A 26,062-nucleotide genomic window follows, 5' to 3' on the forward strand; every position below is an offset into this window, starting at 1 on the left:
CAGAACTGAATAAAGTAAATATTAATAAAGCATGCAAAATTGTCATCCAAATTCTCCAGAAAAGTTACGAATGAAAAGATTTGGTAACACTTTATTTTACAGTGTCCTTGTTACATATGCTACATGTACTTACCATAGTAATAACAGTAAATTTGCATAATTACATGCAACTAACCCTCAACCAAATCCTAATCCTACCCTAACCCTATAGTAAGTACATGTAGTTGCTTTAAATTACTCAGCACTTAAATATATAATTACACTGTAACAATGACACCTTAAAATAAAGTGTACCCAAAGATTTTTCCTGAGTTTGTATGCCATTAAAAAAAAAAAAAAAAAAAAAAAAGATTCGATGCTAAAAATGACATTTAGGCCAAATTTAGCATATACTGATGAGCCAAAACATTATGAGCAGCCACAGGTGAAGTGAATACCATTGATCATATCCTAACAAGGCCACATATTATGGTCTGAGAAGATTAGATGCAAAAAATCGGTTGTCGTAATCAATATGTTGGATACAGGAGAAAAGGCAGCAATAAAGATGTTAGTGACTTTCACAAGGGCCAATTTGTTATGGTAAGGCGATTGGGTCAGAGTATCTCTGAAATGGCAAGGCTTGTGGGTTGCTCCCAGTCAGCAGTGGTGAGGATTTACCAACAGTGGTCCGAGGAGGAACAAATCACAAACCGGCAACAGGGTGTTGGGCACTTAATGCTCATTGATGCATGAGGGAAACGAAGGCTATCCTGTCCGGTCCGAGCCAACATAAGGTCACTGTGGCACAAGTCATACAAAATTGTGATAATGGTTATGGGAAGAATTTGTCACAACACACAGTGCATCGTATTCTGCTGCATGTTGGCTGCGTAGCTGTAAACCATCAGAGTGCCTATGATGAACCCTGTCCACCGTCAAAAGCACCAACAATGCAAGCGTTGGAACTGAACCTTGGAGCAGAGGAAGACGGTCACCTGGTCTGATGAGTCCCATTTCTTTTACATCACGCAGACGGACATGTGGGTGTGGGGTGTTTACCTGTGGATGCACTATGGGACGACGACAAGCAAGTGGAGGGAGTGTGATGCTCTGGGCAATGTTCTGCTGTGAAACCCAGGGTCCGGCCATTCATGTGGAAATAAATTTAGCCAAACAATGTTGTAAACCAGGTACACCCCTTCATGACAATGGTTATCCCTGGTGGAAATGGCCTCTTTCTGCAGGCTAATGCACACTGCCACACTGCACACATTGTTCAGGAATGGTTTGAGGAACATGAGGTTTTAAATGAGTTCAAGGTGTTGCCCTGGCCTCCAAATTCCCCAGAGATCAATCCAAATGAGCATCTGTGGGATGTGCTGGACCAACAAGTTCGATCCACAGCGGCTCCACCTCGCAACCTACAGGACTTGATGGATCTGCTACTAATGTCTAGGTGCCAGACACAACAAGACACCTTCAGTGTCTTGTAGAGTCTATGCCAAATCAAACTTTTATCTTAAAGGACTTTTTTAATACTCATAATAAAATATGTATAATATATATATAATAAATATATATATATATCAATAATAATATGGACATATTTTTTTTTTATTGAGAACAAGGTAAAAACGAGTGATTTAATTTCGTTTTCAGAGTTGCTTCCATTTCAGTGGGGTTTTTTGAATTTCCCCCGGGCCTTTGGTTGTCTGGCAACTTTTTTTAATAGATTGTTTTTGAACTGTCGTAAACTGCATACTAGACTTTTAACCAGTTTTGAACTACAGATGTTTCAGTTCAGTCAGACAAAATCAATAGCCTGTGCAGTTAGTATATCATACTCCAAAATTTAATAAGGATTTTACTTTTTAGGCAATATTTGCCTAAAATATAATGAACTTTTAATAGTGGGGGACTTCAATGTGCATGTTTGTTGTTCATCTAATTAGCTGGCTAAAGATTTTCTGGATTTGACTGACTCTTTCAACTTTGTTCATCATGTGCATGGTCCTACTCAGGGCCGTGCACAGGGGGGTGGCCCGGTGGCTAGAGCCACTGCCCCTCTGCCCTCATCGACTGAGGTGCCCTTCTTCCCCACCCCCACCGCTCCGCTCCGCTCAAAGCATTCCACTGATTCCACTATTCCGCTCCAGGTTTACCCGCTCGCTCCGCAGCATCACTCACAGTATAGGAAGGTATGCTATACCTTTTACGCATTACAAGGTAGGCTATGCAAGACAGTGGTTGAATCTGCGAAATTAGTCATTTGGTATTTTTTTTTTTTTTTTTTTGTATTTATGTCGGTAATGTTTTGTTCTTGGTCTTCTACTAGTGCTAACAACTTGTACAACATATCCACGTTCTTAGAATTAGCTGCTTGTCTAATCAAATTATTGTACTCTCGATCAGATCTAATAAAAATAACTAAATTTTCTGTTGTTGGCACACTTTGTAGACAAGGTAAATTGGGTAAACCAAGCCCTGGGTATTTTTGAGAAAATGAAAGCTCAGACGGGCTAATCTAGAAATCTTCCCCTTATGTCGTCATAAGGGGAAAGGTCACCTCCCCTTTCTCTTCTATGCCTTGGCCGCCCATGAGAAAATGAGCTGCGCGAGCATTGACAAGCTAAGCCATATCGCATTAATATCGCGGACGTATCGCCTGCGATAATTAATGCGATATGGCTCAGCTTGTCAGTTAACTACGGCTCTTTGTAGTAAATGCCGCTCCATCTGAAAGCAGGTGATGGCGATTTACTACTAATCAAGGAACCGGCTTTACTGACAAGATGTGCCTAAAAATGTCATGTGATATATCGCCCAGCCCTACGCGAGCGTGATATTGGTTTTTCCTCGAGAGACATCATGGCTTACAAACGAGCGAAGCATGGCAGTTGCTCAGTGTTTGGATGTACAAATGAACACAAAAGTATTTTTTTAGTTCCTTCTTCCGAGCCTCTGAAGAACCAGTGGGTCATGTGAATTTCTGATGTGTAATTGTTCAAGTTCAGACAGATAATCTTTCTCTCAAAGTTGTTCAATACTGTTTATGCATCAGTAAATCAAGTCAGTGACTAAACGATCAACTTCACGTCGTTTCTCTTAGGATGAAAATAATCTTACTTAAACTGTGATTAATATATATACAGAAAGCAATCAAAGAACAATCCCTTACCAATCGCCCAAGCTGTCAATCACACAGCGTGAGTTTATCTGGACACTTGCCAAAACCCGTTATGAAATCAATGATGCTGTTACACTGCACAACGAAGCTCTTACTGTACTTACCTCATGTTTGCATTGGTGAAAGCATTAGTGACAGTGCAAAAACTGTTGCAATGATAAGATCTTCATTCACGCGATCAACAGGCTGTCATCTGCTCAATGCTCATCACTGCAACCTTTTATGTGATGGGAATAGATCTAAATACCTAAAAACTTCTCACGATTCGTTAATCTCGATAGCTGTAATAGTAAAAACATATAATAGATGTAATAGTAAAAGTATTCGAGAGAGTTCCACATGTAATGCTAGCTATTTCATATGCAAGCATGTCAGCCAATCACAGCAGTGGGCGTTTACACTGAAGTCTCACAGCCAATCACAGCAGTGAGCGTTTACACTGAAGTCTCACAGCAGCCAATCACAGCAGTGGGCGTTTACACTGAAGTCTCACAGCCAATCACAGCAGTGGGCATTTATACTGAAGTCTCACAGCCAATCACAGCAGTGGGTGTTTACACTGAAGTCTCACAGCCAATCAAAGCAGTGGGCTTTTACACTGAAGTCTCACAGCCAATCACAGCAGTGGGAGTTTACACTGAAGTCTCACACATACACGCCCCTTCAGAGCGTTCAAATCAGAGGCTAAAATCAAGCTAGGAAATATGCCTTTTATTTCTAAATTATAACAACTTTTGATCTAAAAAACATACTAACATTATAAGGGCACCCCAGGAAACATTCTAAAATAATAAAATAATCCATGCAATGGGACCTTTAAGATCTTTTAGGAAATGGTACCAAATAGAAAGGTTTTGCTGTAAAAGGAAAAGGTAAATACCAAAATGTAAACCGGTAAATAGTTTCTGTTATTATCACCAATGTGTAATTGTGAATCATAAACAATTAGGTTGTCAAGATCTTTCAGGACATGGTACCAAATAAAAAAGTGTTGCTGTAAATGGAACTGGTAAATATAAAAATGTAAAACAGCAAATAGTTTATGTTATTATCAGCAATGTGTAATTGTGATGTTCTATCAAAACATCTACAATAAAGTCTAAAATGTATTTGAGCGTGTGCTGTCTTCTCTTTTAATTGTATATTTTGTAATAACTGGATAATTTGTGTTAACAAGCAACCACCCCCTTAGTGCCCCTTTTTTTGGTTTAGGCCACTGCCCCTCAAAATGTCTGTGCACGGCCCTGGTCCTACTCATGAACATGAACACACCACCTGGACTTATACTAATGTTGGGCCTTTCTGTTGGGGACATTGAAATTCAAAACTCAGTTTTCTCAGATCACATGTTTATTATCAGTTCTGTTACTACTCCGTGTGTCATCAGGAGTGTTAGTCCTCCAGTTTCTCAGGTTCGAAATGTAAACACGGATACTTTTGAGAAGTTTAAGACCGTATTTTCTGAATCTAACATTACTGGTACACTTGAGGGCTCCTATGCTGATTTAGATGTGAATGTTTCTTATAATATCTTAAAATCTGCATGCTCATCTATCCTAAACTCAATAGCCCCATTAAGGGTTAAGAGTTGTAAAACCAAATAAGAACCTTGGTTAAACAAGGACACATGAGACATGAGACAAGCATGTAGGAGAGCTGAGCAAATGTGGAAGAAGAATAAGTTACAGATAGAATCTCTGGATACTAGCTAAAATTAACTATTTCATTTCATTTCAAGGTATAGTGAGAATTCAAAAATCATGTTTAATATGATCAATTCTTTCTGTCACTTATCCTGCACTTCCTGCTATGGCTTGTAATGATTTGTTAATTTTTTTGGTTCAGAAAACTAAGGATATCAGGGTGCAGATTGTGATCGATTCATATGACCCTTCGGTTGCTCGTTTTACGTCTGTGGTCATCAATCAGTTCACTCTTTCACTTCAGTCTTTAGCTGAGATAATTGGTCAGCTGAAATCTACAAATTGCTGTTGTGATATTGCTCCATCATTAAAGAGTTTGCTGACGTTAGTTAATAAAAGTCTCACATCAGGAGTAGCTCCAACAAATTTTTAAATATGCTATTGTACAGCCCCCCTTGAAAAGATTTGGATCTGAGAGTTTTATCAAATTATCATCCTATCTCAAAAATCCCATTTTTATCTAAAGTCTTGGAAAAGGTTGCATTAAACGAAGTGCTTAGGCTTTTCTAGATTAAAATTACATTTTTGAAAAATTTTAATCTGGGTTCAAAGCAAATCACAGCACAGACACGGCCCTGGTTAAAGTTTTAAATTATATTTTTATTTTGATTAATTCTGGTGATTCTAGTCTTGCTAGACCTCAGTGCAGTGTTCAATACTATTGATCATGGCTGCGTTTCCCGATAACGTTGTCTCTTAGCGTGCTACGAAGACTTTTAAGGTATAACTTAAAGGTATACCATTGCTAGGCATGTTCCCCGAACCATACCTTAGGAAGCTGCTTAAGATATACCTTATTACGTGCGACATTACCCGGAGCTGTCCGTGGCGATGGTGCTGAATTGTTTGATATCGATGGCTCGAGAATCAATTATTCTCTTGTGCAGGGGCTGTTTCACTGCATTATGTGAGAAAGCGGTGCTCTTTATAAAAGAAGCACTTTAGAAATAGTTGAAATTGCATTTATTAGGACTCATGGGATATTATACAAAAATAATCCAAACTATAATAGCCTATAATAGCCTAGCCTACATATTTTAAAATTGTATCATACATTGCTGCCATGATAACCATTTAAAAATTTTACATGCTTTCTTCTCTTTCCCATTTGTGTTCGCTGAGGTGGAGCTGTGATGAAATGCTGTTCTTGTAAATACTTTCCAGCATTTCAGTAATAAAAGTGTACATCTTACGTACGGTGCTCGGCAGTGATCAAAAAGGATTTAAACAGTGAATTTTGAATCTCTTCTTGTAAACTCAGAGATGTGGATTCAGACGGCAATTAAATCACCACACGACCTGTTTGTCAAAAAAAATAGTAGGTAGGCCTACTAATTCGGCCAGGGATTTTTACGCGGGTTGGGTGAGAAAAAACACTGATATCATGGATTCGGACGGCACTAAAATCACCGAATTACCCCTGTAGGCTAAATGTTTAAAATACGAGCCCATGAGAAACAATTAGCGTCCGAATAGGACTTAACTGACAGTAGCCTATGCTTTCACTGGCCTTTAAAAGTGCTCTTTACTTAAATTAATAATATAATATATTTAAATCTAACAACAATCAGTGTAATGACAATTTTATTCTGTGCATGAAAACACTTGAATTAGCCTAACTGAACACTGTCTGGGTGTATTAAAACTTCAGAATTATATTCGTATAGACCTGCAACAGTGATAAGGTAAATCTAATAGTGGTCCAGGCCAACCTTCCGAACGTATGACTTACAGAAGGTATACTTAACTAAGAACGTTTTGGGAAACACGCATTATCGATAAGGTACAGCTTAAGGTGTAACTTAAGAATGACGTAGCGTTAAGAAGGTTTCGGGAAACGCAGCCCATGACATTATATTCCTCGCCTAAAAAAGACTGTGGGTATTTGGGGTATGGCTCTTGAATGGTTTAAATATTTTCTCTTTAATAGGACTTTCTCAGTTAACACAGGTCAACTTTACTCCAAATCTGCTTCACTGATTTGTGGTGTTCTGCAAGGCTCTATTATTGGTCCAATTCTGTTTTCACTTTATATGTTACCTTTAGGTTCTATTTATCAAAGGCATGAAGTATCTTTTCACTGTTATGCTGATGACACTCATGTGTAACTGTTCGAAAACAGGACAGGAGGTCAAATGAGTCATTACTAAACTGTTTACATGAAGTTAAATTAAGGATGTCAATGATTTATTTATTTATTAGTATTTTTTTTTTTTAATGAAAGCAAAACTCAGATCATCTGGTTCGGGACCTCTGTTTCCCAAAATCTTTCTGATATAGGAAATGTAGCTCCCCTCTGCAAATCAGTGGTTAAGAATCTTGGGGTACAGTTTGTTGATCTGCCTATCGTGGGTCTGAAGAACTCTCCTCGTGTGTTTGCAATTTACATAAGGATGCATTTAAAATTTAATGACCAAACTTATCATTTCAAAAGTTCACAATGCTGTTGCAGATTAAATATAATGTGGATAACATTGAATAAATATATTTAGTCAGGTTAGATACTGATAATTATTCACTTAAACCCCTTTATCTAAACGTCGGACTTCCACTCCCGCCATATTTGTAGTTTTTTAACACTTTTTATTTGATTTTGCAGTTCTAATAAAATCCTCATCCAATGTGCACTGGCTTGTGGGCAATATTAGCCATTCGAGTGTGCACAGATCTGCACTTCAGATTCTAACCAGAAAAAGTAGCCCATTCGGGTCTCTTTGGAATCCTCATTTCAACATACTACGATTTGACAAACACTAATTTTAATTTCGAATACTATTTAGGACGGGTAGTATGCGAATTGGGACACAGCTCTAGGTCTAATTAAACACATCTGAACCAGTTAATCAAAGTCTTCTGGATTACTAGAAACTTCCAAGCAATTCTGCTAAAGTTTGCAGGAACATGGCGCTTGAGGAGCAGGATTGGATATCCCTGGAGCATGCCCTTGTCAACAGGTATTCAATAGGTATAAGGTGTAAAAGTTAAGATTGTAAAAGACCACAGAGTAGGTCAAATATTTCACTTTGTAAACTATTTAAAATTAGAAAGCCAACTGTAGGAGTGAACTTATCTGGTCATTGGACAAACTTGCCCACACTTGTATACACATCATAGAAAGAAATGTCATTGTGAGGCCGGGGGATGAGACGTTAATGTTTTTGATTAAAGATTACAAGGGCACATGTAAAATAAATAATACAAATAATAATAATTTATAATAAATAAATACTGCAATATTCCATAAAAAGGATGATGAATTTTGATTTCATGGGGATTTTAAGAAGTGTATACGCCACTCGTTCCAGTTGTTTTTTCCAGGGTTTTTTTAAACATACACTGTGAATGTTTCAAGCATGGTGAACATAAGTAAGCTTGTCACATAATCATGACAACCAATGGGTACATACAAGCAAAAGCAACTGCAGTCAAAACAGAAATAAAAATCAGAACTGGACAGATATAGTTTGTAGTTTAAATAGTCTAAAAATCTTATTTGAACATGATAGCCACCAGAGGGCACTCCTCCCTGGACTTTTGCCATTCCATCATGAACTACATTTCCCATAAACCTTTGCCTGGACTCATTATCATGTGATTACATCCACCTGTGTGTCATTAGCTGTTGATCTGAGTGCGCTCTCTTGTTTCTTTTGTTATGGTTTATGGTCTTGAACCCATTTCCCTGTTTCCTGGACTCAGTCATGATTTGCCTTGATATTAAGCCTGTTACATGAATCATGATTTTGGATTTCCCCAATAAAACTGCATTTGGATCTTCAGAGCAGTTTGTGACAATCACTGATTTAGAGCTTGTATTTAATTTGCCTGTTAGAAGCAGAAATACATAGCTGAGAGTTCTTCCATCTGCTTAAACATACATTCATTCTGTTAAGATATAAAAAGCTATAAGATATATAAAACAGAAATGAATCCACATTTGCCCCTCAAGAAGAAGGAAAGAGAGAAACCACACAGTTTGTCTACTTGGGTTTCTGAGAAAACACATCAACAGCAGCCAGCTGACCTCTCTAATCAATGTACGTAATGTATTTTCACATATCTCTCACACATCTAACATAGCGTGCATTCAAATTCCTGTGAACTTAACATCAACAGCTAACACATACAAGCAAAACAAGTTGCATGCAAACTTATATATAATAGTCAACCAACTCCAAAGAACTAATGACAAGATTTTCCCTGGGTTTGGCAAATAGTCTCATTTTGTGACTATGAAATATGTCATTCAGAGCATATATTCCCAAAGGTAACAGCAGTCCTGAGCTCATAACATATCTTCAGGATTTCCACTTCCAACTTTTTCCATAATTAATTATTCATCTGTGAAAAGCCAAAGAAAGGACTAGTCATCTAATTTAAAGCAGATTAATTGATTTTACTCTCACTGCATCATACAGTCGAAAGAAGATCGCTTTATTAAATCGGGAATTCAACACCATTAGCCTGTTTGATTTATTAGTGTGCTCTCTGCAACAAGGGAGGACACTGCAGTATTTGTCTAGAGAGTCCAGATGTATGTAAATTAGCAAAATAAATAGATAAAATACACAAGGAGTGCTATATTTGCCTATAGCGGCAGGAATCTTGAGCTATTATTCATGCATGCGCTTTGCGAAGTCAGACTGTCTTCATCTGTGAAACAACACTAGTGATTATGATGCAATGGTAAAGTGAATGCTAATACAGTAGCAACAGAAGCTTTCACTAAACTGGACAGGCCACTTAAAAGATTCTACAAAGTGACAACTATTGAGTGCAGAAAAAGAACCAGAGAAAAACAGAGAGACTGAACAAAAGATATTGTGAGTTTTCCTTCGACTTTTCCAGTTGGATAAGTAAACTTGTGGGATGGCTTGAAAACAAATTTATATCCAAAGTAAATACACCAGAACATAAAAGATAATAAAAAAATTCTGTCACAGTCAGGCTAACCCAATGTTCTTAGAAACACACAACTTATTTCACAAGTTCACATTCATAAGTTATCTTGCTCTAAATTCCACCCAACCGTCTCATTGAAAATGATTTGTTTCCTTGGAGGCAACTTATTCCAAATATCTCCTCATACTTCCCTCCCATACAACTGTGTCTGTCTACACATGAGTCTCCTTATCTTCAAGATGTCGAAATTGTTGGGTGATGGTTGTAATGTTGTTAAAAAACAGTACAGGCTAAGTAAAAATGTCTGTAAAATAATAAGACAAGCACAATCAAATCTTTCTGCACTTCTTGGTTTATTGCAGTGGTTCTCAACTCCGGTCCCGGTGACCCATCACTCTATTCAGTTCTAACAAGCTGTTGATCCAAATCAGGTGTGTTAAATAAAGACATACAAAATGCCAAAGCTCAGTTCCCTTAAAGGGATGGTTCGGAGTAAAATCAACCTAGGTCATGGTGCAAAGGACCCTAGGTTGATTTTACTCCGAACCAACCCTTTAATGCACTCTAAATCCACGCTTCATGTTTGCTGAAAAAGGTGACTGCATTAATTTATAATAAGTTGTTTCACTACTTTTACCAGCAGTTAAAATCCATCTGTCACATTATTACCCTTATATAATATATGTGGTAGAAAGTAGTTTTAGTATATGTATATATATATATAATATATATATACATATACTAAAACTACTTTCTACCATATATAGATATAGATATAGATATAGATATAGATATAGATATAGATATAGATATAGATATAGATATAGATATGGTAGAAAGTAGTTTTAGTGGGTATCCACTATAAATTTAGGTTGGGCAACAATTTTCTAAGTAAACTGAAACCATGAAAAAACTTTATATGAAGAACAGAAAGATATTTAATCTTCCCATCTGCTGCATCTCTCAAAATGTTTTCATTTGGAATTTCAAACTGGCCCACCTTTACGAAATTGGTTACGAGGCATGCAACAACTAAAGCCATTTGCACCATTTATTTTTTTTTTTTTTATCTATTTTGGAGACATTGTGGAGTACTGATGCAAAAAAGAATCCAAAGCTATTCAACCACTGAGATATGTCATATGGACCACTTTTAAGGTGCTTTTGTGGTGTTATTGTTATGATGTTGTGTTTTTCATAGCTTCATTGATGCAAAAAAAGATGTTGAAAAAGAAGATTTTGGGGTGAACTTTTCCTTTAGTGTTCTTGGCTGGCATACAGAACTAGAAAGTTGTTGAGATCCCCTACCAGAATTGTGCCCTTGCACAAGGAACATAGCCCCAGGTGGACTGTAAGCAGCTGCTAAATGACAAACAACCTAACCTTAATCAAATACTGAAATGCTAAGGACAAATGCAAAAAGGTTAAGCAGAAAAAATGATTTCAGAAAACCAATGACAGTGGATAATGTTTCACTCACCTGTTTAATGGCATGCAGCAGCTTACCATAGCAGAAAATAATGACCAGGAAGGGGATAATCAGGCAAAAAATAAAGAGGCAGATGATATAAGAAATGTTATTAGCTGTCTTGGTTGTCCAGTCTACAGAGCAGGTGGTTCCAGGGCCTTCTGGGCCATAGCGGCTCCAACCAAACAGAGGGGGCAGAGTCCAGATTAAAGAGTAAACCCAGGACATCACCACCCCACAGGCCACCTTCCTGTAGTTGGTGGCATCAGCTTCTGTGGAGCCCATCATTGTGCAGTAGCGTTCATATGATAGCACGGCCAGGGAGATAAGCGAAACAATGCCTGCAGAAAAAAATATAAAGATATTTCAATAATGTTATAATTTGATTTAGGTTTAAATAGTCGAATGTGACATTCCATTACTGACAGACTGCTGCACATTAAGTTAAATTTTGAGTATTTTTCAGCGGGCATATAAGACATTCAGAAGAGCAGAACTCATGTCTTACTATTAATTCAAGACTGTACAATTTTAGGTGAAAGCAATCCACAAGCAAGTTCTTAAAGCTGCCCTCTCCATGTTTTCTGTCTTCCACTGGTGTTTTGAGAGCACCACAGAGCACAAGCATTAACTTGTCAAGGAAATCAAAGATTCAACTTTACCTCTTACTGATTTTCTATTAACAGAGAAGTGGACTGAAATAGTGTTGTAATTTTAACCATGTAACTGGCCTGACAAAATTCTTGGGATTAACTGGACCACTTTGATCATTTTCCCCCATTAACCAGATTAATGAATATGAAAGTGCACATAACTAATGCGTTTTGTAAAGCTTCAAGCTATTGTTCATGAGATGTTTGAGCTTCTGTTTACCTTATTTGTCGAGCTCTATGTATGTTGATCAGTTTTTATTTGTGAATAAAAGTCTACATTAACCCTGTTTATAATATAAAACAATCATGTATCTTCAGAAGACTCAGATTAAAATACTTGATTCATATGGATTACTTTACAGTGTCTTTATGTACTTTTTGATAGTGATGGGACGGTTGATACCGGGGCTCCGATGCTCTGACGCAGTTTTCAAAGCACTTTTGTATCACACACTGTACTGATGCTCGTATCGAAATGACAATGCCATGTGATTGATGACGTTTGAAGCTTCGAACGTCATGCAGTATCGGAAGGTCGGCACAGCTGGTTTGAAAAAAAATGGAGCTTCGGGAGAATCGCGACCTCATCTGATGCATAAAAAGGGAAATGATTATTGAGGAGGCATTATTTAAATTATTTAACACTACACTTCCCTATAACATAATTTATATTTTCTTAAAACAGAACACCCAAAATATTTTGTCAATTACAATTAGCCTACTATAATTATGATCACATAGCCTACTTGTATATTTTATATTATTGATCAATATGTGAATCCATTGACCAGGCTACACGACACAAGTTGTGGTCTCATTGGCACAAATTAATTTAGATGAGATGAGATTAGATAGAACTGTATTGATCCCACACTTGTATGTCACGGACTTCCGAAGCTTTGGTCACACTTTTTCTGCTCTACAGTGATATGGTTTCAGTTAGATATGGTGGAGAAAACAAGTGTGACCACCAGATATCACTAATGCACAATGTGTTAAAAGCTTTGAGTAATGAACCTTTTTTGGTTTTTGATGAAAGCCTCAAATGCTTCAGAAAACCACAGTTTCCCATCACTACTTTTTGAAGCTTGAAAATGTTGTTTGAGTGGACTTTCAATGGATGTGTTAGCCAGGTGCAAACAGACAGATGGTGATCAGGAATAAAGTTCAAATGCAGTTTAATAACAGTCCAACAGGTAATACATACACAAACGCTGATCCAAACAAGACCAGACAAACACTGAGTGTAGGTGAGTAACCCAAATACACATGGTATTAACCTAAATGACGAACAGCTGTGATGATGATTAGTGTCCATGGGAACTGATGAGTGACGGGAAACTCAAACGAAGGAACACGTGACTAATGGAAACAAACTAAAAGTCCATGAAAACAAAACTACAAACGCATCTGAATAAGTGTAACAGGATGGAACAAAATGATTAGAAAGTAAAATAATCTTTAATATTACTAGAAAATATAAGAAAATATATTAGAAATCATTTTTGTTTGTGGTCTAAGAGGAATATGCAGGGACGGATTATGGCGATGATGTGCCCTGGGCACGGATGTCTCAAAGGCCCCCTTTACCAAATTTTTCGACAGCAGTATTGCACCTGTATGCCCCATCATACAGGATTAACAATTGCAGAAATGCACGGGGAGAGAATGCACACAATATTCTGTACTTTCACACCACAAATTGGTTTATTTATATCTCAACAATATCTATCAACATACTGTACAACATACTCTATCAAAAAGCTTCTGACCTCTTCGAATCATATCACAGGAGAAAATACCATGAATAATTTACATTTACATTTCTACATTTAGCAGAAATGCGCTTAGCAGTTCATGTGTATAACTGTTCTTCACCACAGGTATTTAGCTTAGAACCAAAAAGTTGGTTTAACTTTACCTTAGCTGAGGGGTATCTTTCTCGATTTCCTCAGAGAAAACGCTTCCACAACATCATCAAAATCCAGTTCCCTCACAAGATTGCATTCAATGGCCATTAAAGACAGTGAATTGAGATGTCTTTGACACATTTTGCTTCTTAGTTCGTTTTTTTACTCTTGCCATGAGAGAAAATGAACGTTCTCCTTCACAGTTGCTGACTGGCAGGGTGAGGAAAAGCTTTAGGGCAACATTCACATTGGGGAAAACCGAAGGCAGTCCATAATCAATATGATGGCTCCATTGAAATCAAAGATCTGAACTGAATCAGCTCATCAGCAAGACAGCTGTTCAAAGTCATCAGGGTAAGCAGCAGAAAGGTTATGGGCTCCTGTAATAATGTTGTTGTCAGATTCTAAGTCTGGCACGAATAGAACACCAAAGAGACTATTCATGTGTTTATAAGCATCCATTCTGTGATCAAGGCAGTTGACAAGATTGTCAATGGTAGCATTAAATGTGTCCACTTGATAATTAGTCCCGATGCTTCGTTGCGTGTTTCCCTTTTTTCATTCTCATCTGCAGCTATATTGTTCAAGGCCTCTCTTATATTACTATAATTTTGCCAGAGAGCTTTGGCCGAATCAGCCCTACAGCTCCACCGAGTATTAGACAAATCAACGCAGTTTGTCTTTCCGAACACTTTTGCCCATCGGCGAGTAGATGCAGAATAAAATGAATACAACGACTGTGGCAGACTAAAGTACTGTTCGACATCTGGACTGCTGTGTATACTGTTTACACCTACTAAATTCAATGAGTGAGCAGCACAAGGTATGTAATGGATCAATGGATTTCTCCGTTTTAAGTGAGCCTGCAGTCGATTGTATCTGCCTGACATATTACTCGCATTATCGTACGATTGCACTGTAAATGCAAACATTGTATTTAATTAAAAATAGTAAATTGACCTTAATCATTTTTTTTCAACCTGCTATTAACACTCACTTTTAGTAAGTTACTTGTACTTTGAGGTTGAAAAATCGTACCAGCTCAGTCTACTTGAGCTGGATTCATTTAGAAAAAGTAAGTTTATGACCTGTGGGCATGTGCAGATCAGTCCTCTCTACGCTAGACGGCAATATATGGCCACGCCAAGACTCGCCCTTCAATAGCCACTATTGGCTGAAGGTGAAAACCGTAATTTTAAGCCACCATTGTGGCGATTAGTGTTTGTTTTAGTTGGGCACTTGACCCTTATATCATTAATTTAACCTTTTGTTTGCCTGCTGTACCTGAGTTATAACAGCCAGATAAACAAACAGAAAAGGTGATCTGATGGTGATGGTTGTGTTTTAACATAATCGTTAATTCACAATCATTTGACCTGATTCACTGAACTCATATAGTTCAGAGTTAATTTCTGAGTTAGATTTACTTTATTAATTATAACAGCACTGTCCTGGTACAGGATAATATTTTTAGCCATTTCAATGAAATCCAAATAATCAAATAAATAATAAAAAAACGTCAATTTTTTTTTTTTTAATGTAGGCACACACAGACATCAAGAATTAGCGTATGAATCTCAACAATGGTGACAAACAGATCACCCCCTGATCATAAGCTCATTATTTATTCATGCAGCAATGCATGATGGGAGCCATGAATGAGTTTTGATTGGTTGCACCCAGAATGCACTGCAACATGCTTTATAATTGTCACCATTGTTGAGATTCACAGGCTGATTCTTGATATCAATGTGTCTAAGAACTAAATTAAACAAAAAAAATATATATATATTTTTTTTTTTATAATGGAAACTTTTAAGAAATTCTAAATATTATGCTGTACAAGAACAGTGCTATAATTAATAAAGTAAACCTAACTCAGAAATTGGTTTCTTTAATTTAAGTGAACTTGAAAAATGAGTGAGCAGAACTAAAAGTGTTAAGTTTATATCAAGCAATCCACACAAAATGAAAAAACTAAGTTAACACTAATCATGACTATTAAGTTACATGAACATAAAAAAAACGTCCTAGTGGTACTACTTGATTTAGTACTGCACACTTAAAATAAACAAGCTTTTCTAACTCACTAATCTTAAGCTTACTTTGCTTAATTTTTTTGAGGCAACGAGTTTGCATACTTTTTTTAAGTAAGGTCAACTAATTACATTTTACAGTGTGGCCTCTACAGTTTAATATGTCCAAGCCAAGGTTGTTTACCATTTTAATGACGTAATCACACAAACTCTCACCTGTGTGACATGAAATGGGCGCAAAAGCTATGAATCGTTCTATGAGTACATTCCCTTTCTCATTGACGAATCTGAAGATGAATGTCATCTGGTCTGTGTGGGACAAATCTGGTGTTGAATCAACGATGACTGAAAAATATTTGGCATCCTTTAATACATTCGCGATTAGTTTGTTCTCCCAATACATCAATAAACTCCTCACATATACTTGATGACAAATAAGATACAGTTCCCCTTCCTTTTTGGCCACGTGTTTTAATATGCTCCGATAGAAACGGGTCAAATTGAGATATCAGCTAAATTCCTAGATAGTTTCCATTGTGAGGCGAACCTAGGAGTTCATCCTCCCCCCTGAAAGCCAGTCCTCTTTCGGCTAAAAATTGTATTACTGCCACCACACATTTTAGTACCTCTTTCCAGTACTCCCTCTCTCCAGCAATTTGTTTGACCAGAGCTGAGTCCATCGCCTGAGTGTTTTTAGATCTATGCAATAAGGCTAGCATACAGGACATATGACCTGGGCTCCTCTCATGTTCAAAAATCTGTTCTGGGTGCTTCCAGTCACTGAATCCCATCTGTAAAGATGTGTCTTATGGATGAGAAAAGTTCGCAAGAATAGCAGAACACCAGTTCCGTTGATGGAGAGTATAAAAGTCACTCTTGTGACACAATCTGGCCCTTTGGTAAGTGAGTGTGTAATAAATCATTGGTAAGGGAGCGAGTCTTGCCACCCAGACCGCAATCCCTTACGGAAGAGGTATATTTTAAGCTTCGGTTATGAAAAGCAGCAGCCCCTCTGTTAATAAGAATACTTCTCACCGAATCCCTTTTTAAATCTCCCCACAATGCTGGGTCGTTGTTTGTCTCCCAGAGCAGGTTTTCATCATCTGTCTTACTCTTAGTGTGATCAACCTGACATTGTGATGGTGGCTGTGGCAGCTTCTCTTGCTTCTTTGTCCTTTTTTTGCTTTCTTTTCATTGATCCACTTGGTTGTGGTTTTAAACTCATTTTTGTTTAGTTTTTCAAGTTACCACCCTGGGCAAGTTCCCAGTAAGCACGTGCGTTAATCCGTGCCTGGTATTACAGGTTTGGAGCGACATGAGGTTTATTAAATGATGACAGAAATTTCATTCAAATTTAAAAAAAAATTATTGGGTGAACTAACCTGATTATGTTGATCAGGTAAAGGTAGTTAGAGTTAGTAGAATCTAATTTGAAGCAACGGACAGTCACGTATGTATTTAATTGTGTAAAGACGCTACAATTAATAAATTAATCAAGGTAAATACCCTAGTGTATCTGTTAAAGTGGAACACTTTGATTTCCAGGTCAATAAATGCAGACTAGACATTATGTAAAACAATTAAATCTCAAGGTTTGTTTATTATTATTCTTTTAATTATTTAATTATTTAATTATTATTATTATTATTATTCTATTTTTTTATTTAAGTCCCTCACAATACCACTATCACTTAATGTGTGTGTTTGGGAGGGCGAAAACCTGCTGTAGATATTGAGCTCACCTCACCGTGTGATGGTGTGATAGGGAGGGCATAATACATAAACTCAAGGTCATGAATGCAGTGGAGCTCACCCGAAATCGAATCCTTCAACAGCCTGATTGCTGATCCATTAACTAAACCACTAGACCATGCCATAAGAACCATATAGTCCAAATCTGAGAATCTATAGGGAAAACAGCTTGGTCTTTATGTGTCAAGATGCATTGGTCTAACTACTTTGGTTATTCAGCTTGGTCTTTATGTCTCAAGATGCATTGGTCTGACTACTTTGGTTATTCAGCTTGGTCTTTATGTCTCAAGATGCATTGGACTGACTACTTTGGTTTAGGGCTGTCACTTTTGTGAAAAAATCCTGTTCGATTTTTGAGACATAAGTGTTCATTGAATCGATTGTAAAATCGATTTTCCATGTCTAAAGACGTTTCCATTTTAAACGCAAAATATGGGCAAATCCACGGACAACGAACAGGGCAGGCATTAGGACGAACGTAAAGAGGGCGCTTGAGATACGCACAAGTCTGCAATATTTCTGATGATTTATTGGCGTGAAGTTTCGTACAGGATGACAAACAGGAGTGCAACATTCTCGAAATCAATAAGCAGAGTGGACTGCCATAGCATAAATGAAAAACATTACCTCAGTCTTCAACATGGCTGTGTTTACGATTAGAAATGTCAAACAAATTTCTCCTACGTAAGCGATTGTAGATGAGTAGCCCGAATTTGTATCTGAATGCATCGGACTGTGCATTTTTGAGTGGAAATAAGGTGTGGCCCCTTTAAGAGCTGCGCGCGCCCTGTTGAACTGTCGGCAGTCTGTATTGTATGTGCATCTCGAACACCCCATGTATGCGGGTTATGTCAGTTTGATGCTCATTCTTATCCTACTTTTGTTTATCAAGTAAAGATGTGGTCGGTACAGTAGAACGGGTGACAGACAGTTACACAAGTTCGATTGGGGAATAAAGACTACCTCCGTGAGTCTGTCAGGCCTCTGTAATAACTTCATCTGTGAGCTATCCCTATTTCTCCTCCTGACACAACGCGTTACAAAGCGTCGGACATCGAACAGGCACAGATAACCTCTGAAGATGTCTACTAGTCCATCAACAAGAACGATATTTACTCGAGTCTGACTCCTTGCTCGGTCAGTCTGCTGTTTCCTCTTTCTTTCGTCCTCCGACAAAGCTTTCCTAGCTTTGTGTGCAGTCCCGTAAAGCAATTCGTTACATCGCGAGACCTGATATCACGCGATACTTCCTGACGCTGAGGCTGGCGGCCCGCCGGCTCAAAGTTGCAAGGGTGGTTTATCCGCTCACAGGCGCTTAGGGGGGTGCGAGACGACCACCATTCAACCCGAAAAAAGTCATATAACTATTCCAATGACTCCGAAGCTGTTCGGTTAAGGTAAAAAAAGTTACTTAGTTCACCTTTAAAGGGCCCCTATTATGGATTTTTGAAAATGACCTTTACTGTAGTGTGTAACATAGCTCTAAGTCCACGGTTGTCAAACTGGGGTACGCGTACCCCCAGGGGTACGTGGACTGATTTCAGGGGGTACGCGATATGTTGACTTTTGATGAGATTTATCATATGTTTATGATTCTATTCACTGTTCTCGACAAAATTGATAAAAATAAATATAATAATAATAATAATAAAAAAACTTGTTGTTAACAATTGGTGGTGTTGGGGGTACTCCGGAAGATCTATAATGTCTCAGGGGGTACATGCCTGTTAAAAGTTTGGGAACCACTGCTCTAAGTGAATGAAAACAAAGTTTTAAATCTGAAAGTGCACCATATATAAAGTTATTGTCTTTCAAAAGTAAGAGTCGACTCTGAGTCAATTAAATGAATCGTTTTTCAAATGAGTCATAAGCCGTTTCATTGTGACTAAAGACGAAACATTAGTATATTGCCCGCCCACTTTTTGTGCTCGCAGACACCAGGGAAAACTTGAACCTCAAACCTGCAGCTGATTCCTGTAGACACTGGATAACATCATGTCGAGAACACGCTCTGCTCTATAATGTGAAGGTAAAATTTCACTGCCCAAGGACGAGCATGTGAAGAATCAGTGGTTAAAATTCATCTTTACCACGATATCACAGCAGTATAATCCTAAACTTTTGCTGTTTTCTCTTTATTAAACTGACGACTGCTTCTCAAATCTCGGAGTTCATTGCAGGATTCGCAAACCACTTGCTCTTTGAACAAGATGGTGTTCAAAAAATTTAGTTTTGAGTTCTATATTGTGTAGGTCTCCTGCTAACTGGTTAACTCACGTTATCATTGTCTTACTGAAATACTTATGCTGATCAGTTGTGAACCACTATTACCTATAACTGTGTCTATTAATACAGATTGTCTGTCGTTCTCACTACTTTGAGGAAATATTTGTATTGCCAACTTTTATGTTACGTCAGATCCTTCACTCTAGAGCTCGGCTAATGTATACATGCACTGTTATTGATACAGTTTCCACATATTCACTGCAATATATTAGAAAAATACTCTGGAAATAAATTAGTACAAGTAAAATAATCGGTTTGTTGATGGACATGCACTTGTTAATGCTGATGGTGAGGAATTACAGTTGGAACATCTCATATAATGTACCTCAAACTGTTTCACTGAGAAACGTCCTGCTCAAGCCGTCCTTGCGATGGAGGTTCGTGTTGAATAACTTCCAATGTTTCATCATCGGACTCGCGCTCGCATTGATATGGTCAAATCGACGTCATTGTTCGTTACTGTGTTTAGTTTACAGTGTAGGAAGCCTCGGGACAAGCAGAGCTGACGTTGTTATGGCAATGGGCGTTTTTGTTTTTGACACGCTGTACACGGTAGGCCAATCACTACAGACTAAGCTCTCTGGCCAATCAGAGCAGAGTAGCTCGCGGAAAGGAGGCATTTAGAGAGATATTGATTCATCTGACGAGTCGTTTGAGAATCATTGAAAATGTGATGATGTGCAATTATAGCATTATGAGGAAATTAAACACTTTTTTTACCTTTGATGCATGTAAACATGTTGTAGGAGACTCCACAACAACATTAGGAAACGTTAAAATAGAATAATAGGGGCCCTTTAAAATAAGAGTTCACCCAACAAAAAAAAAGTTCCATAATGTGCTTAGCCTTTCCAAACTTGTATGACTTTCTTGTTAAGGATGAACTTTTGATTAAAAGCAATGAAAAGGCTTTTCTTTTTTTTTTAAATGTCACCCGAGAGAAAAAAATTGAAAAACCATATAACAAACGTTACTACTTATAAGTAGCACATCCTTAGCACTTTCTAAAACTGTTTAGAACTTTCTAGACTTTTCTAGAACTGTTTTTCAAGAACAATCCAAATCTTTGTATACTGTAAATATATATTGGAGAGAGGGACAGAGAGAGAGGGAGCTTTATGAGCAAACAACTCAACTTGATACTATTTGATATGTTTCAGTAGCAATATATCATGTCACACAAGACAAGTGATACTACCTTATAGAAAAACAAAGCTATCTGGACCAATAATATAGTGAGATTTCAGCAATCACAAAGAGAAAGTGTGCCTTTAGAAGAATCGTCACTCCATGAATGCCACTCCAAATGCAAATTATTGGATGCTGCCAGTTTCTTGGAGCACAAATCAAAGGAAGAAAGGAGTGAATAGTGAAAATTGTCAAGTCACAAAATTATGGAAGAATAAATTGACCTGGAAAATTGTATTCATTCTTCCATAATTTTATATAAACTCAACTTAACATTTATGTCACAGAAATTGACGGATATGAAATTCTAGTTTTAAATGTTTAGTGGTTTAATTAGAAAATACTGTTCATTAATGTTGTCAAATAACCCTTATTTCCAATCATAACAGATTTAGACCAACAAAAAATCTTGTTATTATTATATTATTCATCATGAGCAGTAACCACAGTGCTAATAACTGTGTAAAAAACACATGTAATACACATGTTTGATTTCTCAACAGTTACCTTGAACAGTTAAGTTTTTAATTTGTTCCTCTGGGACTAGTGCTTAAGAACACAGCCCTGCAGTATGAAATTACTTTTTGATTACTTTCTTCAAAATCAAGTGTAGCGTTAGTTCTGGCGGGTCACATCAGTCAAGTTTGGATCAGCTGACTCTACCTATTACAGCATCCCTATATAAGGTCCATTCAGTATTATCAGCAGCTTTATCGTGTTGCTCAGGAGCCAATAACCCTCCTCCATCCCCAGCTCCTCCTCTCGTCCAGTCAGGACTTGGCCTTCTGATATTAATCTTCAAATCAGACTGCCATTTATCTTTATTTATGTTATTATACATTCAATTATTGCCATTTAGAGCATTAATGATATCTGCAATACATTTATGTTGGTTCTGTTCTTGTTTAAAGGGGGTTATCGCTGCACTCCCTGCTCTTGTCCATGCTAGGCTGCACGGATGGGCAGGGAGTTCTTGCCCAGAAAAATACCACACCGACAATTCAAACTGTATGCTACTTATCAAACATCTTTGACAATAGTGTTCCTGACAGAATTGAATCCAAATAAAACCAACAGTCATAAACATTTTATGAGACATGAGGCCTGTTTTTTTGCTTATTTTAATGATAAATTGTCCACATAGCATCTCAGAGGAGATGAATCTGATGAAGTAAGCATCTGAAAAATTGCATAAGATCTCAAGCAATAGAGAAGTGGATTCAAAATCTAATATTCCGGCTACGTTAAGATGCCAAGAGATGATTTTCCCACAAACAAAGCAATCAGATGTGATTTGTCTTGCTCTGTTGCATTCACTGGCAGCTTTCTGATACAAAAAAAATATTCTCTGTTCAAAAGAGACTTATTGGAAAATATAACAATGGTGATTCTCCTTTAGACTTTTTCATTTTTTACCTAATTCTGCCATGGCGTATCTCGATCCTCAAGCAGAAGAAGATTTTTTTTATAATTTCAGTGCACATAGTTTGATGCAGAATCACACTGTGTTCTTTCATTTGGCCAGAGGAGAACTGAACCTAATGTCTCCCAAGGTTTTTTTTTTTTTTTTCTCTTTCCACTATGGAGTTTTGTTTCCATGACTTTAGCTTGCTCAGTTGGGCTTTAAAAGACATTTAATATTCAGTAATACTGTAAATGTTACTGCACTGACACTATTGGATGAGAACAAAACTTGATGTGAAAATAGCTGGATGGCAATTTTAAATTTGTTTCATAATTGATTTACTCAGCAATATCGACACTGTTATTGAACTGAATTTAATCAACACTGAACTGACTTGTGCTGAATAATGACACTATTAAACTTCTGTAGAGCTGATTATAACTGAATTACTTTACGCTTGTTTCCTAATTTGATGCACTATTATTGAACTAAACTGAATTAGCACTGACTGACTTGAGCTGAATAATCATGCTATTATCTGCTTTATAGTTGAACAGAGTTTGCTTCCTAACTACTTTACATTCATACTGTTATTAAACTAAACTGAATCAACACTGAATTGAATTGAGCTGAATAAAGACATAGATGTATTCATTTCATAACCAAAGAACATTAATACTGTTATTTTCTTGTTTATTTCTGTGAAGATGCTTATAAACTATCTGTATTGCATAAAGCACTATATAAATAAATGTGATTTGAGTTGACTAGACATCAGATACTGCAAAACAAGGTAAAGTGTAGTCCTGAGGTTCTAACATGGTAAAAAAAAAAAAGAATAACAAATATGATTTATACATCCCCGAGGATGTGAAGCAAAGTATGTCCCTCCGACATATTGCTTTACTTACTGTAGTGTAACTGGTGTTTAGCAATAATATCTATCATAAGCTATTTCCTATATAACCTCCCTGCACAATTGCAGTGACTGCATGATGACACTACTATTATTGCTGCAGTCTCACTGAGTTTAGTGTTCCTGACTGAACGACAGATGACAATATCTGTATCGATATCAACATCAATGTTATTATCCTCATAGCCATCTGAGTCCTGAGAACACACTGCCGGGATTAGAAAAGGTAATAATTTCCAAGACATTCTGCAGTTTTTAAAATTAACAAAGAAATGTATTTCTCTATTACAACCCCACTTTCTGACCACCAGAAAATATAATTTTGCATTCCAAAGCACACAGAGGTGCTGATAGTGATTAAACCCAAAGATGCTGTGGTGTGTGCTCATGCTGTCCTTTCTCTGGTCTCTGCTCTTGGACTCTAGCCTTTTTCTTTACCTGCTGAGCTCTGTCTTTCAATGGCATCTCTCTTTTTCTCTTCTGAGACTCTTTATTCCATGGATCCTTCTCTCACTTTATCACATTTCCCTTCTCTCTTCTCCTAGTTTTCAGACAATATAACTAATGTAAGGTAGCAAGCTAATCAAATGACATAAGTTAAACATGGTAAAAGCAATAACATGCAATTTTCAAACTGAAAAACATCAAACACTTCATGCCTGTTCATTTGTGATAAAGGTGGACACAACAATTCTTGAAAAATGTTTAATCGGTCATTTTTCTGAGATGCTGCATTTACTCTGACATAGAGTTTACTGCCTTCAGAAAGAACCAATGTCATCACCTTCAGATGCATTTGCAGCTATAAACTACACTTCTGTGTGCGTGTGTGTGTCCTTGTGGAGGAATTTTTTGGTCCCCATAAATAATACTAAGTGATTTTTTTTTATTTTTTTTTGACGCAGAAAGTTTTTTTGTGATGGGTCGGGTTAGTGTAAAGGGATAGAATATACAGTTTGTACAGAAAAAAAAATCATTATGTCTATTGAATGTCCCCATAAAACATTGGAAAATTTCCCAACTTGGAAAATTGAATGTTTATATGAGCTGGCATACTCTTTAATTATTTGTTTTTTAAAAATAACAATAATAATAATAAGCTGTTACACAGTTTTGATTTAAAATATTCAAATATATCCACTAATTATGAGTCAGCGTGAAAGTACCAAGTATTTTATTTATTTATTTTTATTTATGCTTACACCATTTGCATTTTAAAGTCATTAAGATATTTGTAGAAAATGGTAGACTATCTATGTTTTTGAATAATAAAAAATGTAGTGCGAAAATTTACAAAACATGAATACAAAGATAACATTTCTAAGAACTTAGATCTCAGCAACACGAAGATGTCATATAAGTTTCGTGATCCCTATTCATAAAACGAAACGTCCAAACGGAGACAAAGCTGGACACTTTGTTTTTTTTTATCATTTTAATGATTTATGCAAGATGAAATCAAATCCCGATAAATCAAACTTTCATGCATGCAAAGCCATAACAGAATGTTATGATAGGCTACAATACGATCAGATGTCACAAAAACACTCACCTAACAACGAGTTGGCAAAGCCGTACCACACACATCCACTGTCGCCGATGAGCCATCGCCCTTGAGTGCTCGCCGCGAAGCTGAACGGCGTGCCCAACACGCACACCAGGAGATCACTCAAGCAAATATTAACCAGCAGAAAGTTTATGGGGGACCGCAGCACCTTGTAGCGGCAGAAGAGCACGAGAACCAGGAGGTTGTTGAGAAATCCGAAAGTGCCGATGAAGCCCAAGCTCATCGCCACGAGCAGGTGGCCGGTGGGACTGAGAGTGCTATAGGGGGAGGACGCCTCCAAATGTCCCTCCACTGCACTGAGGCACAGCGCGTTGTTCGCCCCCCTGCAGCTGATCACACTCAAGTTGGACACAATCATCGCAATCCGTTCTGGGTGCACATTGAACAAAAAGTCACTGCCTTGTTTTCTGGGGGAAAGCGCAACATTTATGGTGCTCTTGCGTTTTGACAACAGAATACAATCCATAGAGAGAGGATAATTGTTTGCTGAAGAGTTTAAGAGTTAGAAGAGATGCTTTTTTTGCAATTGCTGAACTTTGTTGCTCGGTTCATCGGCTCAGAAGTGGGAATAAAGTTTGGCGTCCCTTTGCTCCACCGTGTGGTGATGATTACACTCCTCATATGCGGTTGGAACCGTACTGTGTTGATGTTAGTACCTCCTTCTCAGCTGACGTCTGAGCCTGCTCTACTGAGGTTTACTGGACGCCACATCCAGGTCACAAGGACAAAAACATCTGCTGCTCAGCTGTTCTGTATCTGCTGTCACGTGACATATTGGCGAAACTTGTATCTCTTGAGGAATGCTCAGAGTAACATTGGGGGAAGTTTGAAATCCCTTTCTTTATTCGAGTTACCATTGTTCATACGTTTGAGCGCTGTCCGTGGTGCTAAATGTTTATTCTATGCAATGTGAGAATTATTGGCTCCGCGATCGATCATAGCGTAGATTTGTATTAAAGAAAAAATAAAAACAAAGAAATGTGTAATGTGTAAATTTAATAAATTGATAATGATCATGATAACCGATCGTGTAACGGACATTGAACTGTTGCCATAGTCAGTCAAACGCAAATTGTTGTTCGCCAGCGTATTTTTAGAGGAAAACTA

The 26,062-nt window shown here is 37.4% G+C and overlaps 1 protein-coding gene across 1 annotated transcript in view; it reads right to left on the bottom strand.

Moving 5' to 3' along the window:
• Positions 1 to 25,713, bottom strand: part of tmtopsa (teleost multiple tissue opsin a) — a 90,497-nt gene extending 64,784 nt beyond the window's left edge. Inside the window, exons 1-2 of the mRNA XM_081373353.1 lie at positions 24,941 to 25,713; positions 11,255 to 11,583 (exon numbers count right to left, since the gene is read on the bottom strand). Coding sequence (XP_081229479.1) covers positions 11,255 to 11,583; positions 24,941 to 25,421 — 810 coding nt within the window. The 5' untranslated portion in view covers positions 25,422 to 25,713. The remainder of the gene's footprint in view (positions 1 to 11,254; positions 11,584 to 24,940) is intronic.
• Between the last annotated feature and the right edge of the window lie 349 nt (positions 25,714 to 26,062).

The sequence above is a fragment of the Scardinius erythrophthalmus genome (genome assembly GCF_964197995.2).
Source record: "Scardinius erythrophthalmus genome assembly, chromosome: 9".
Taxonomy (NCBI): Eukaryota; Metazoa; Chordata; class Actinopteri; order Cypriniformes; family Leuciscidae; genus Scardinius; species Scardinius erythrophthalmus.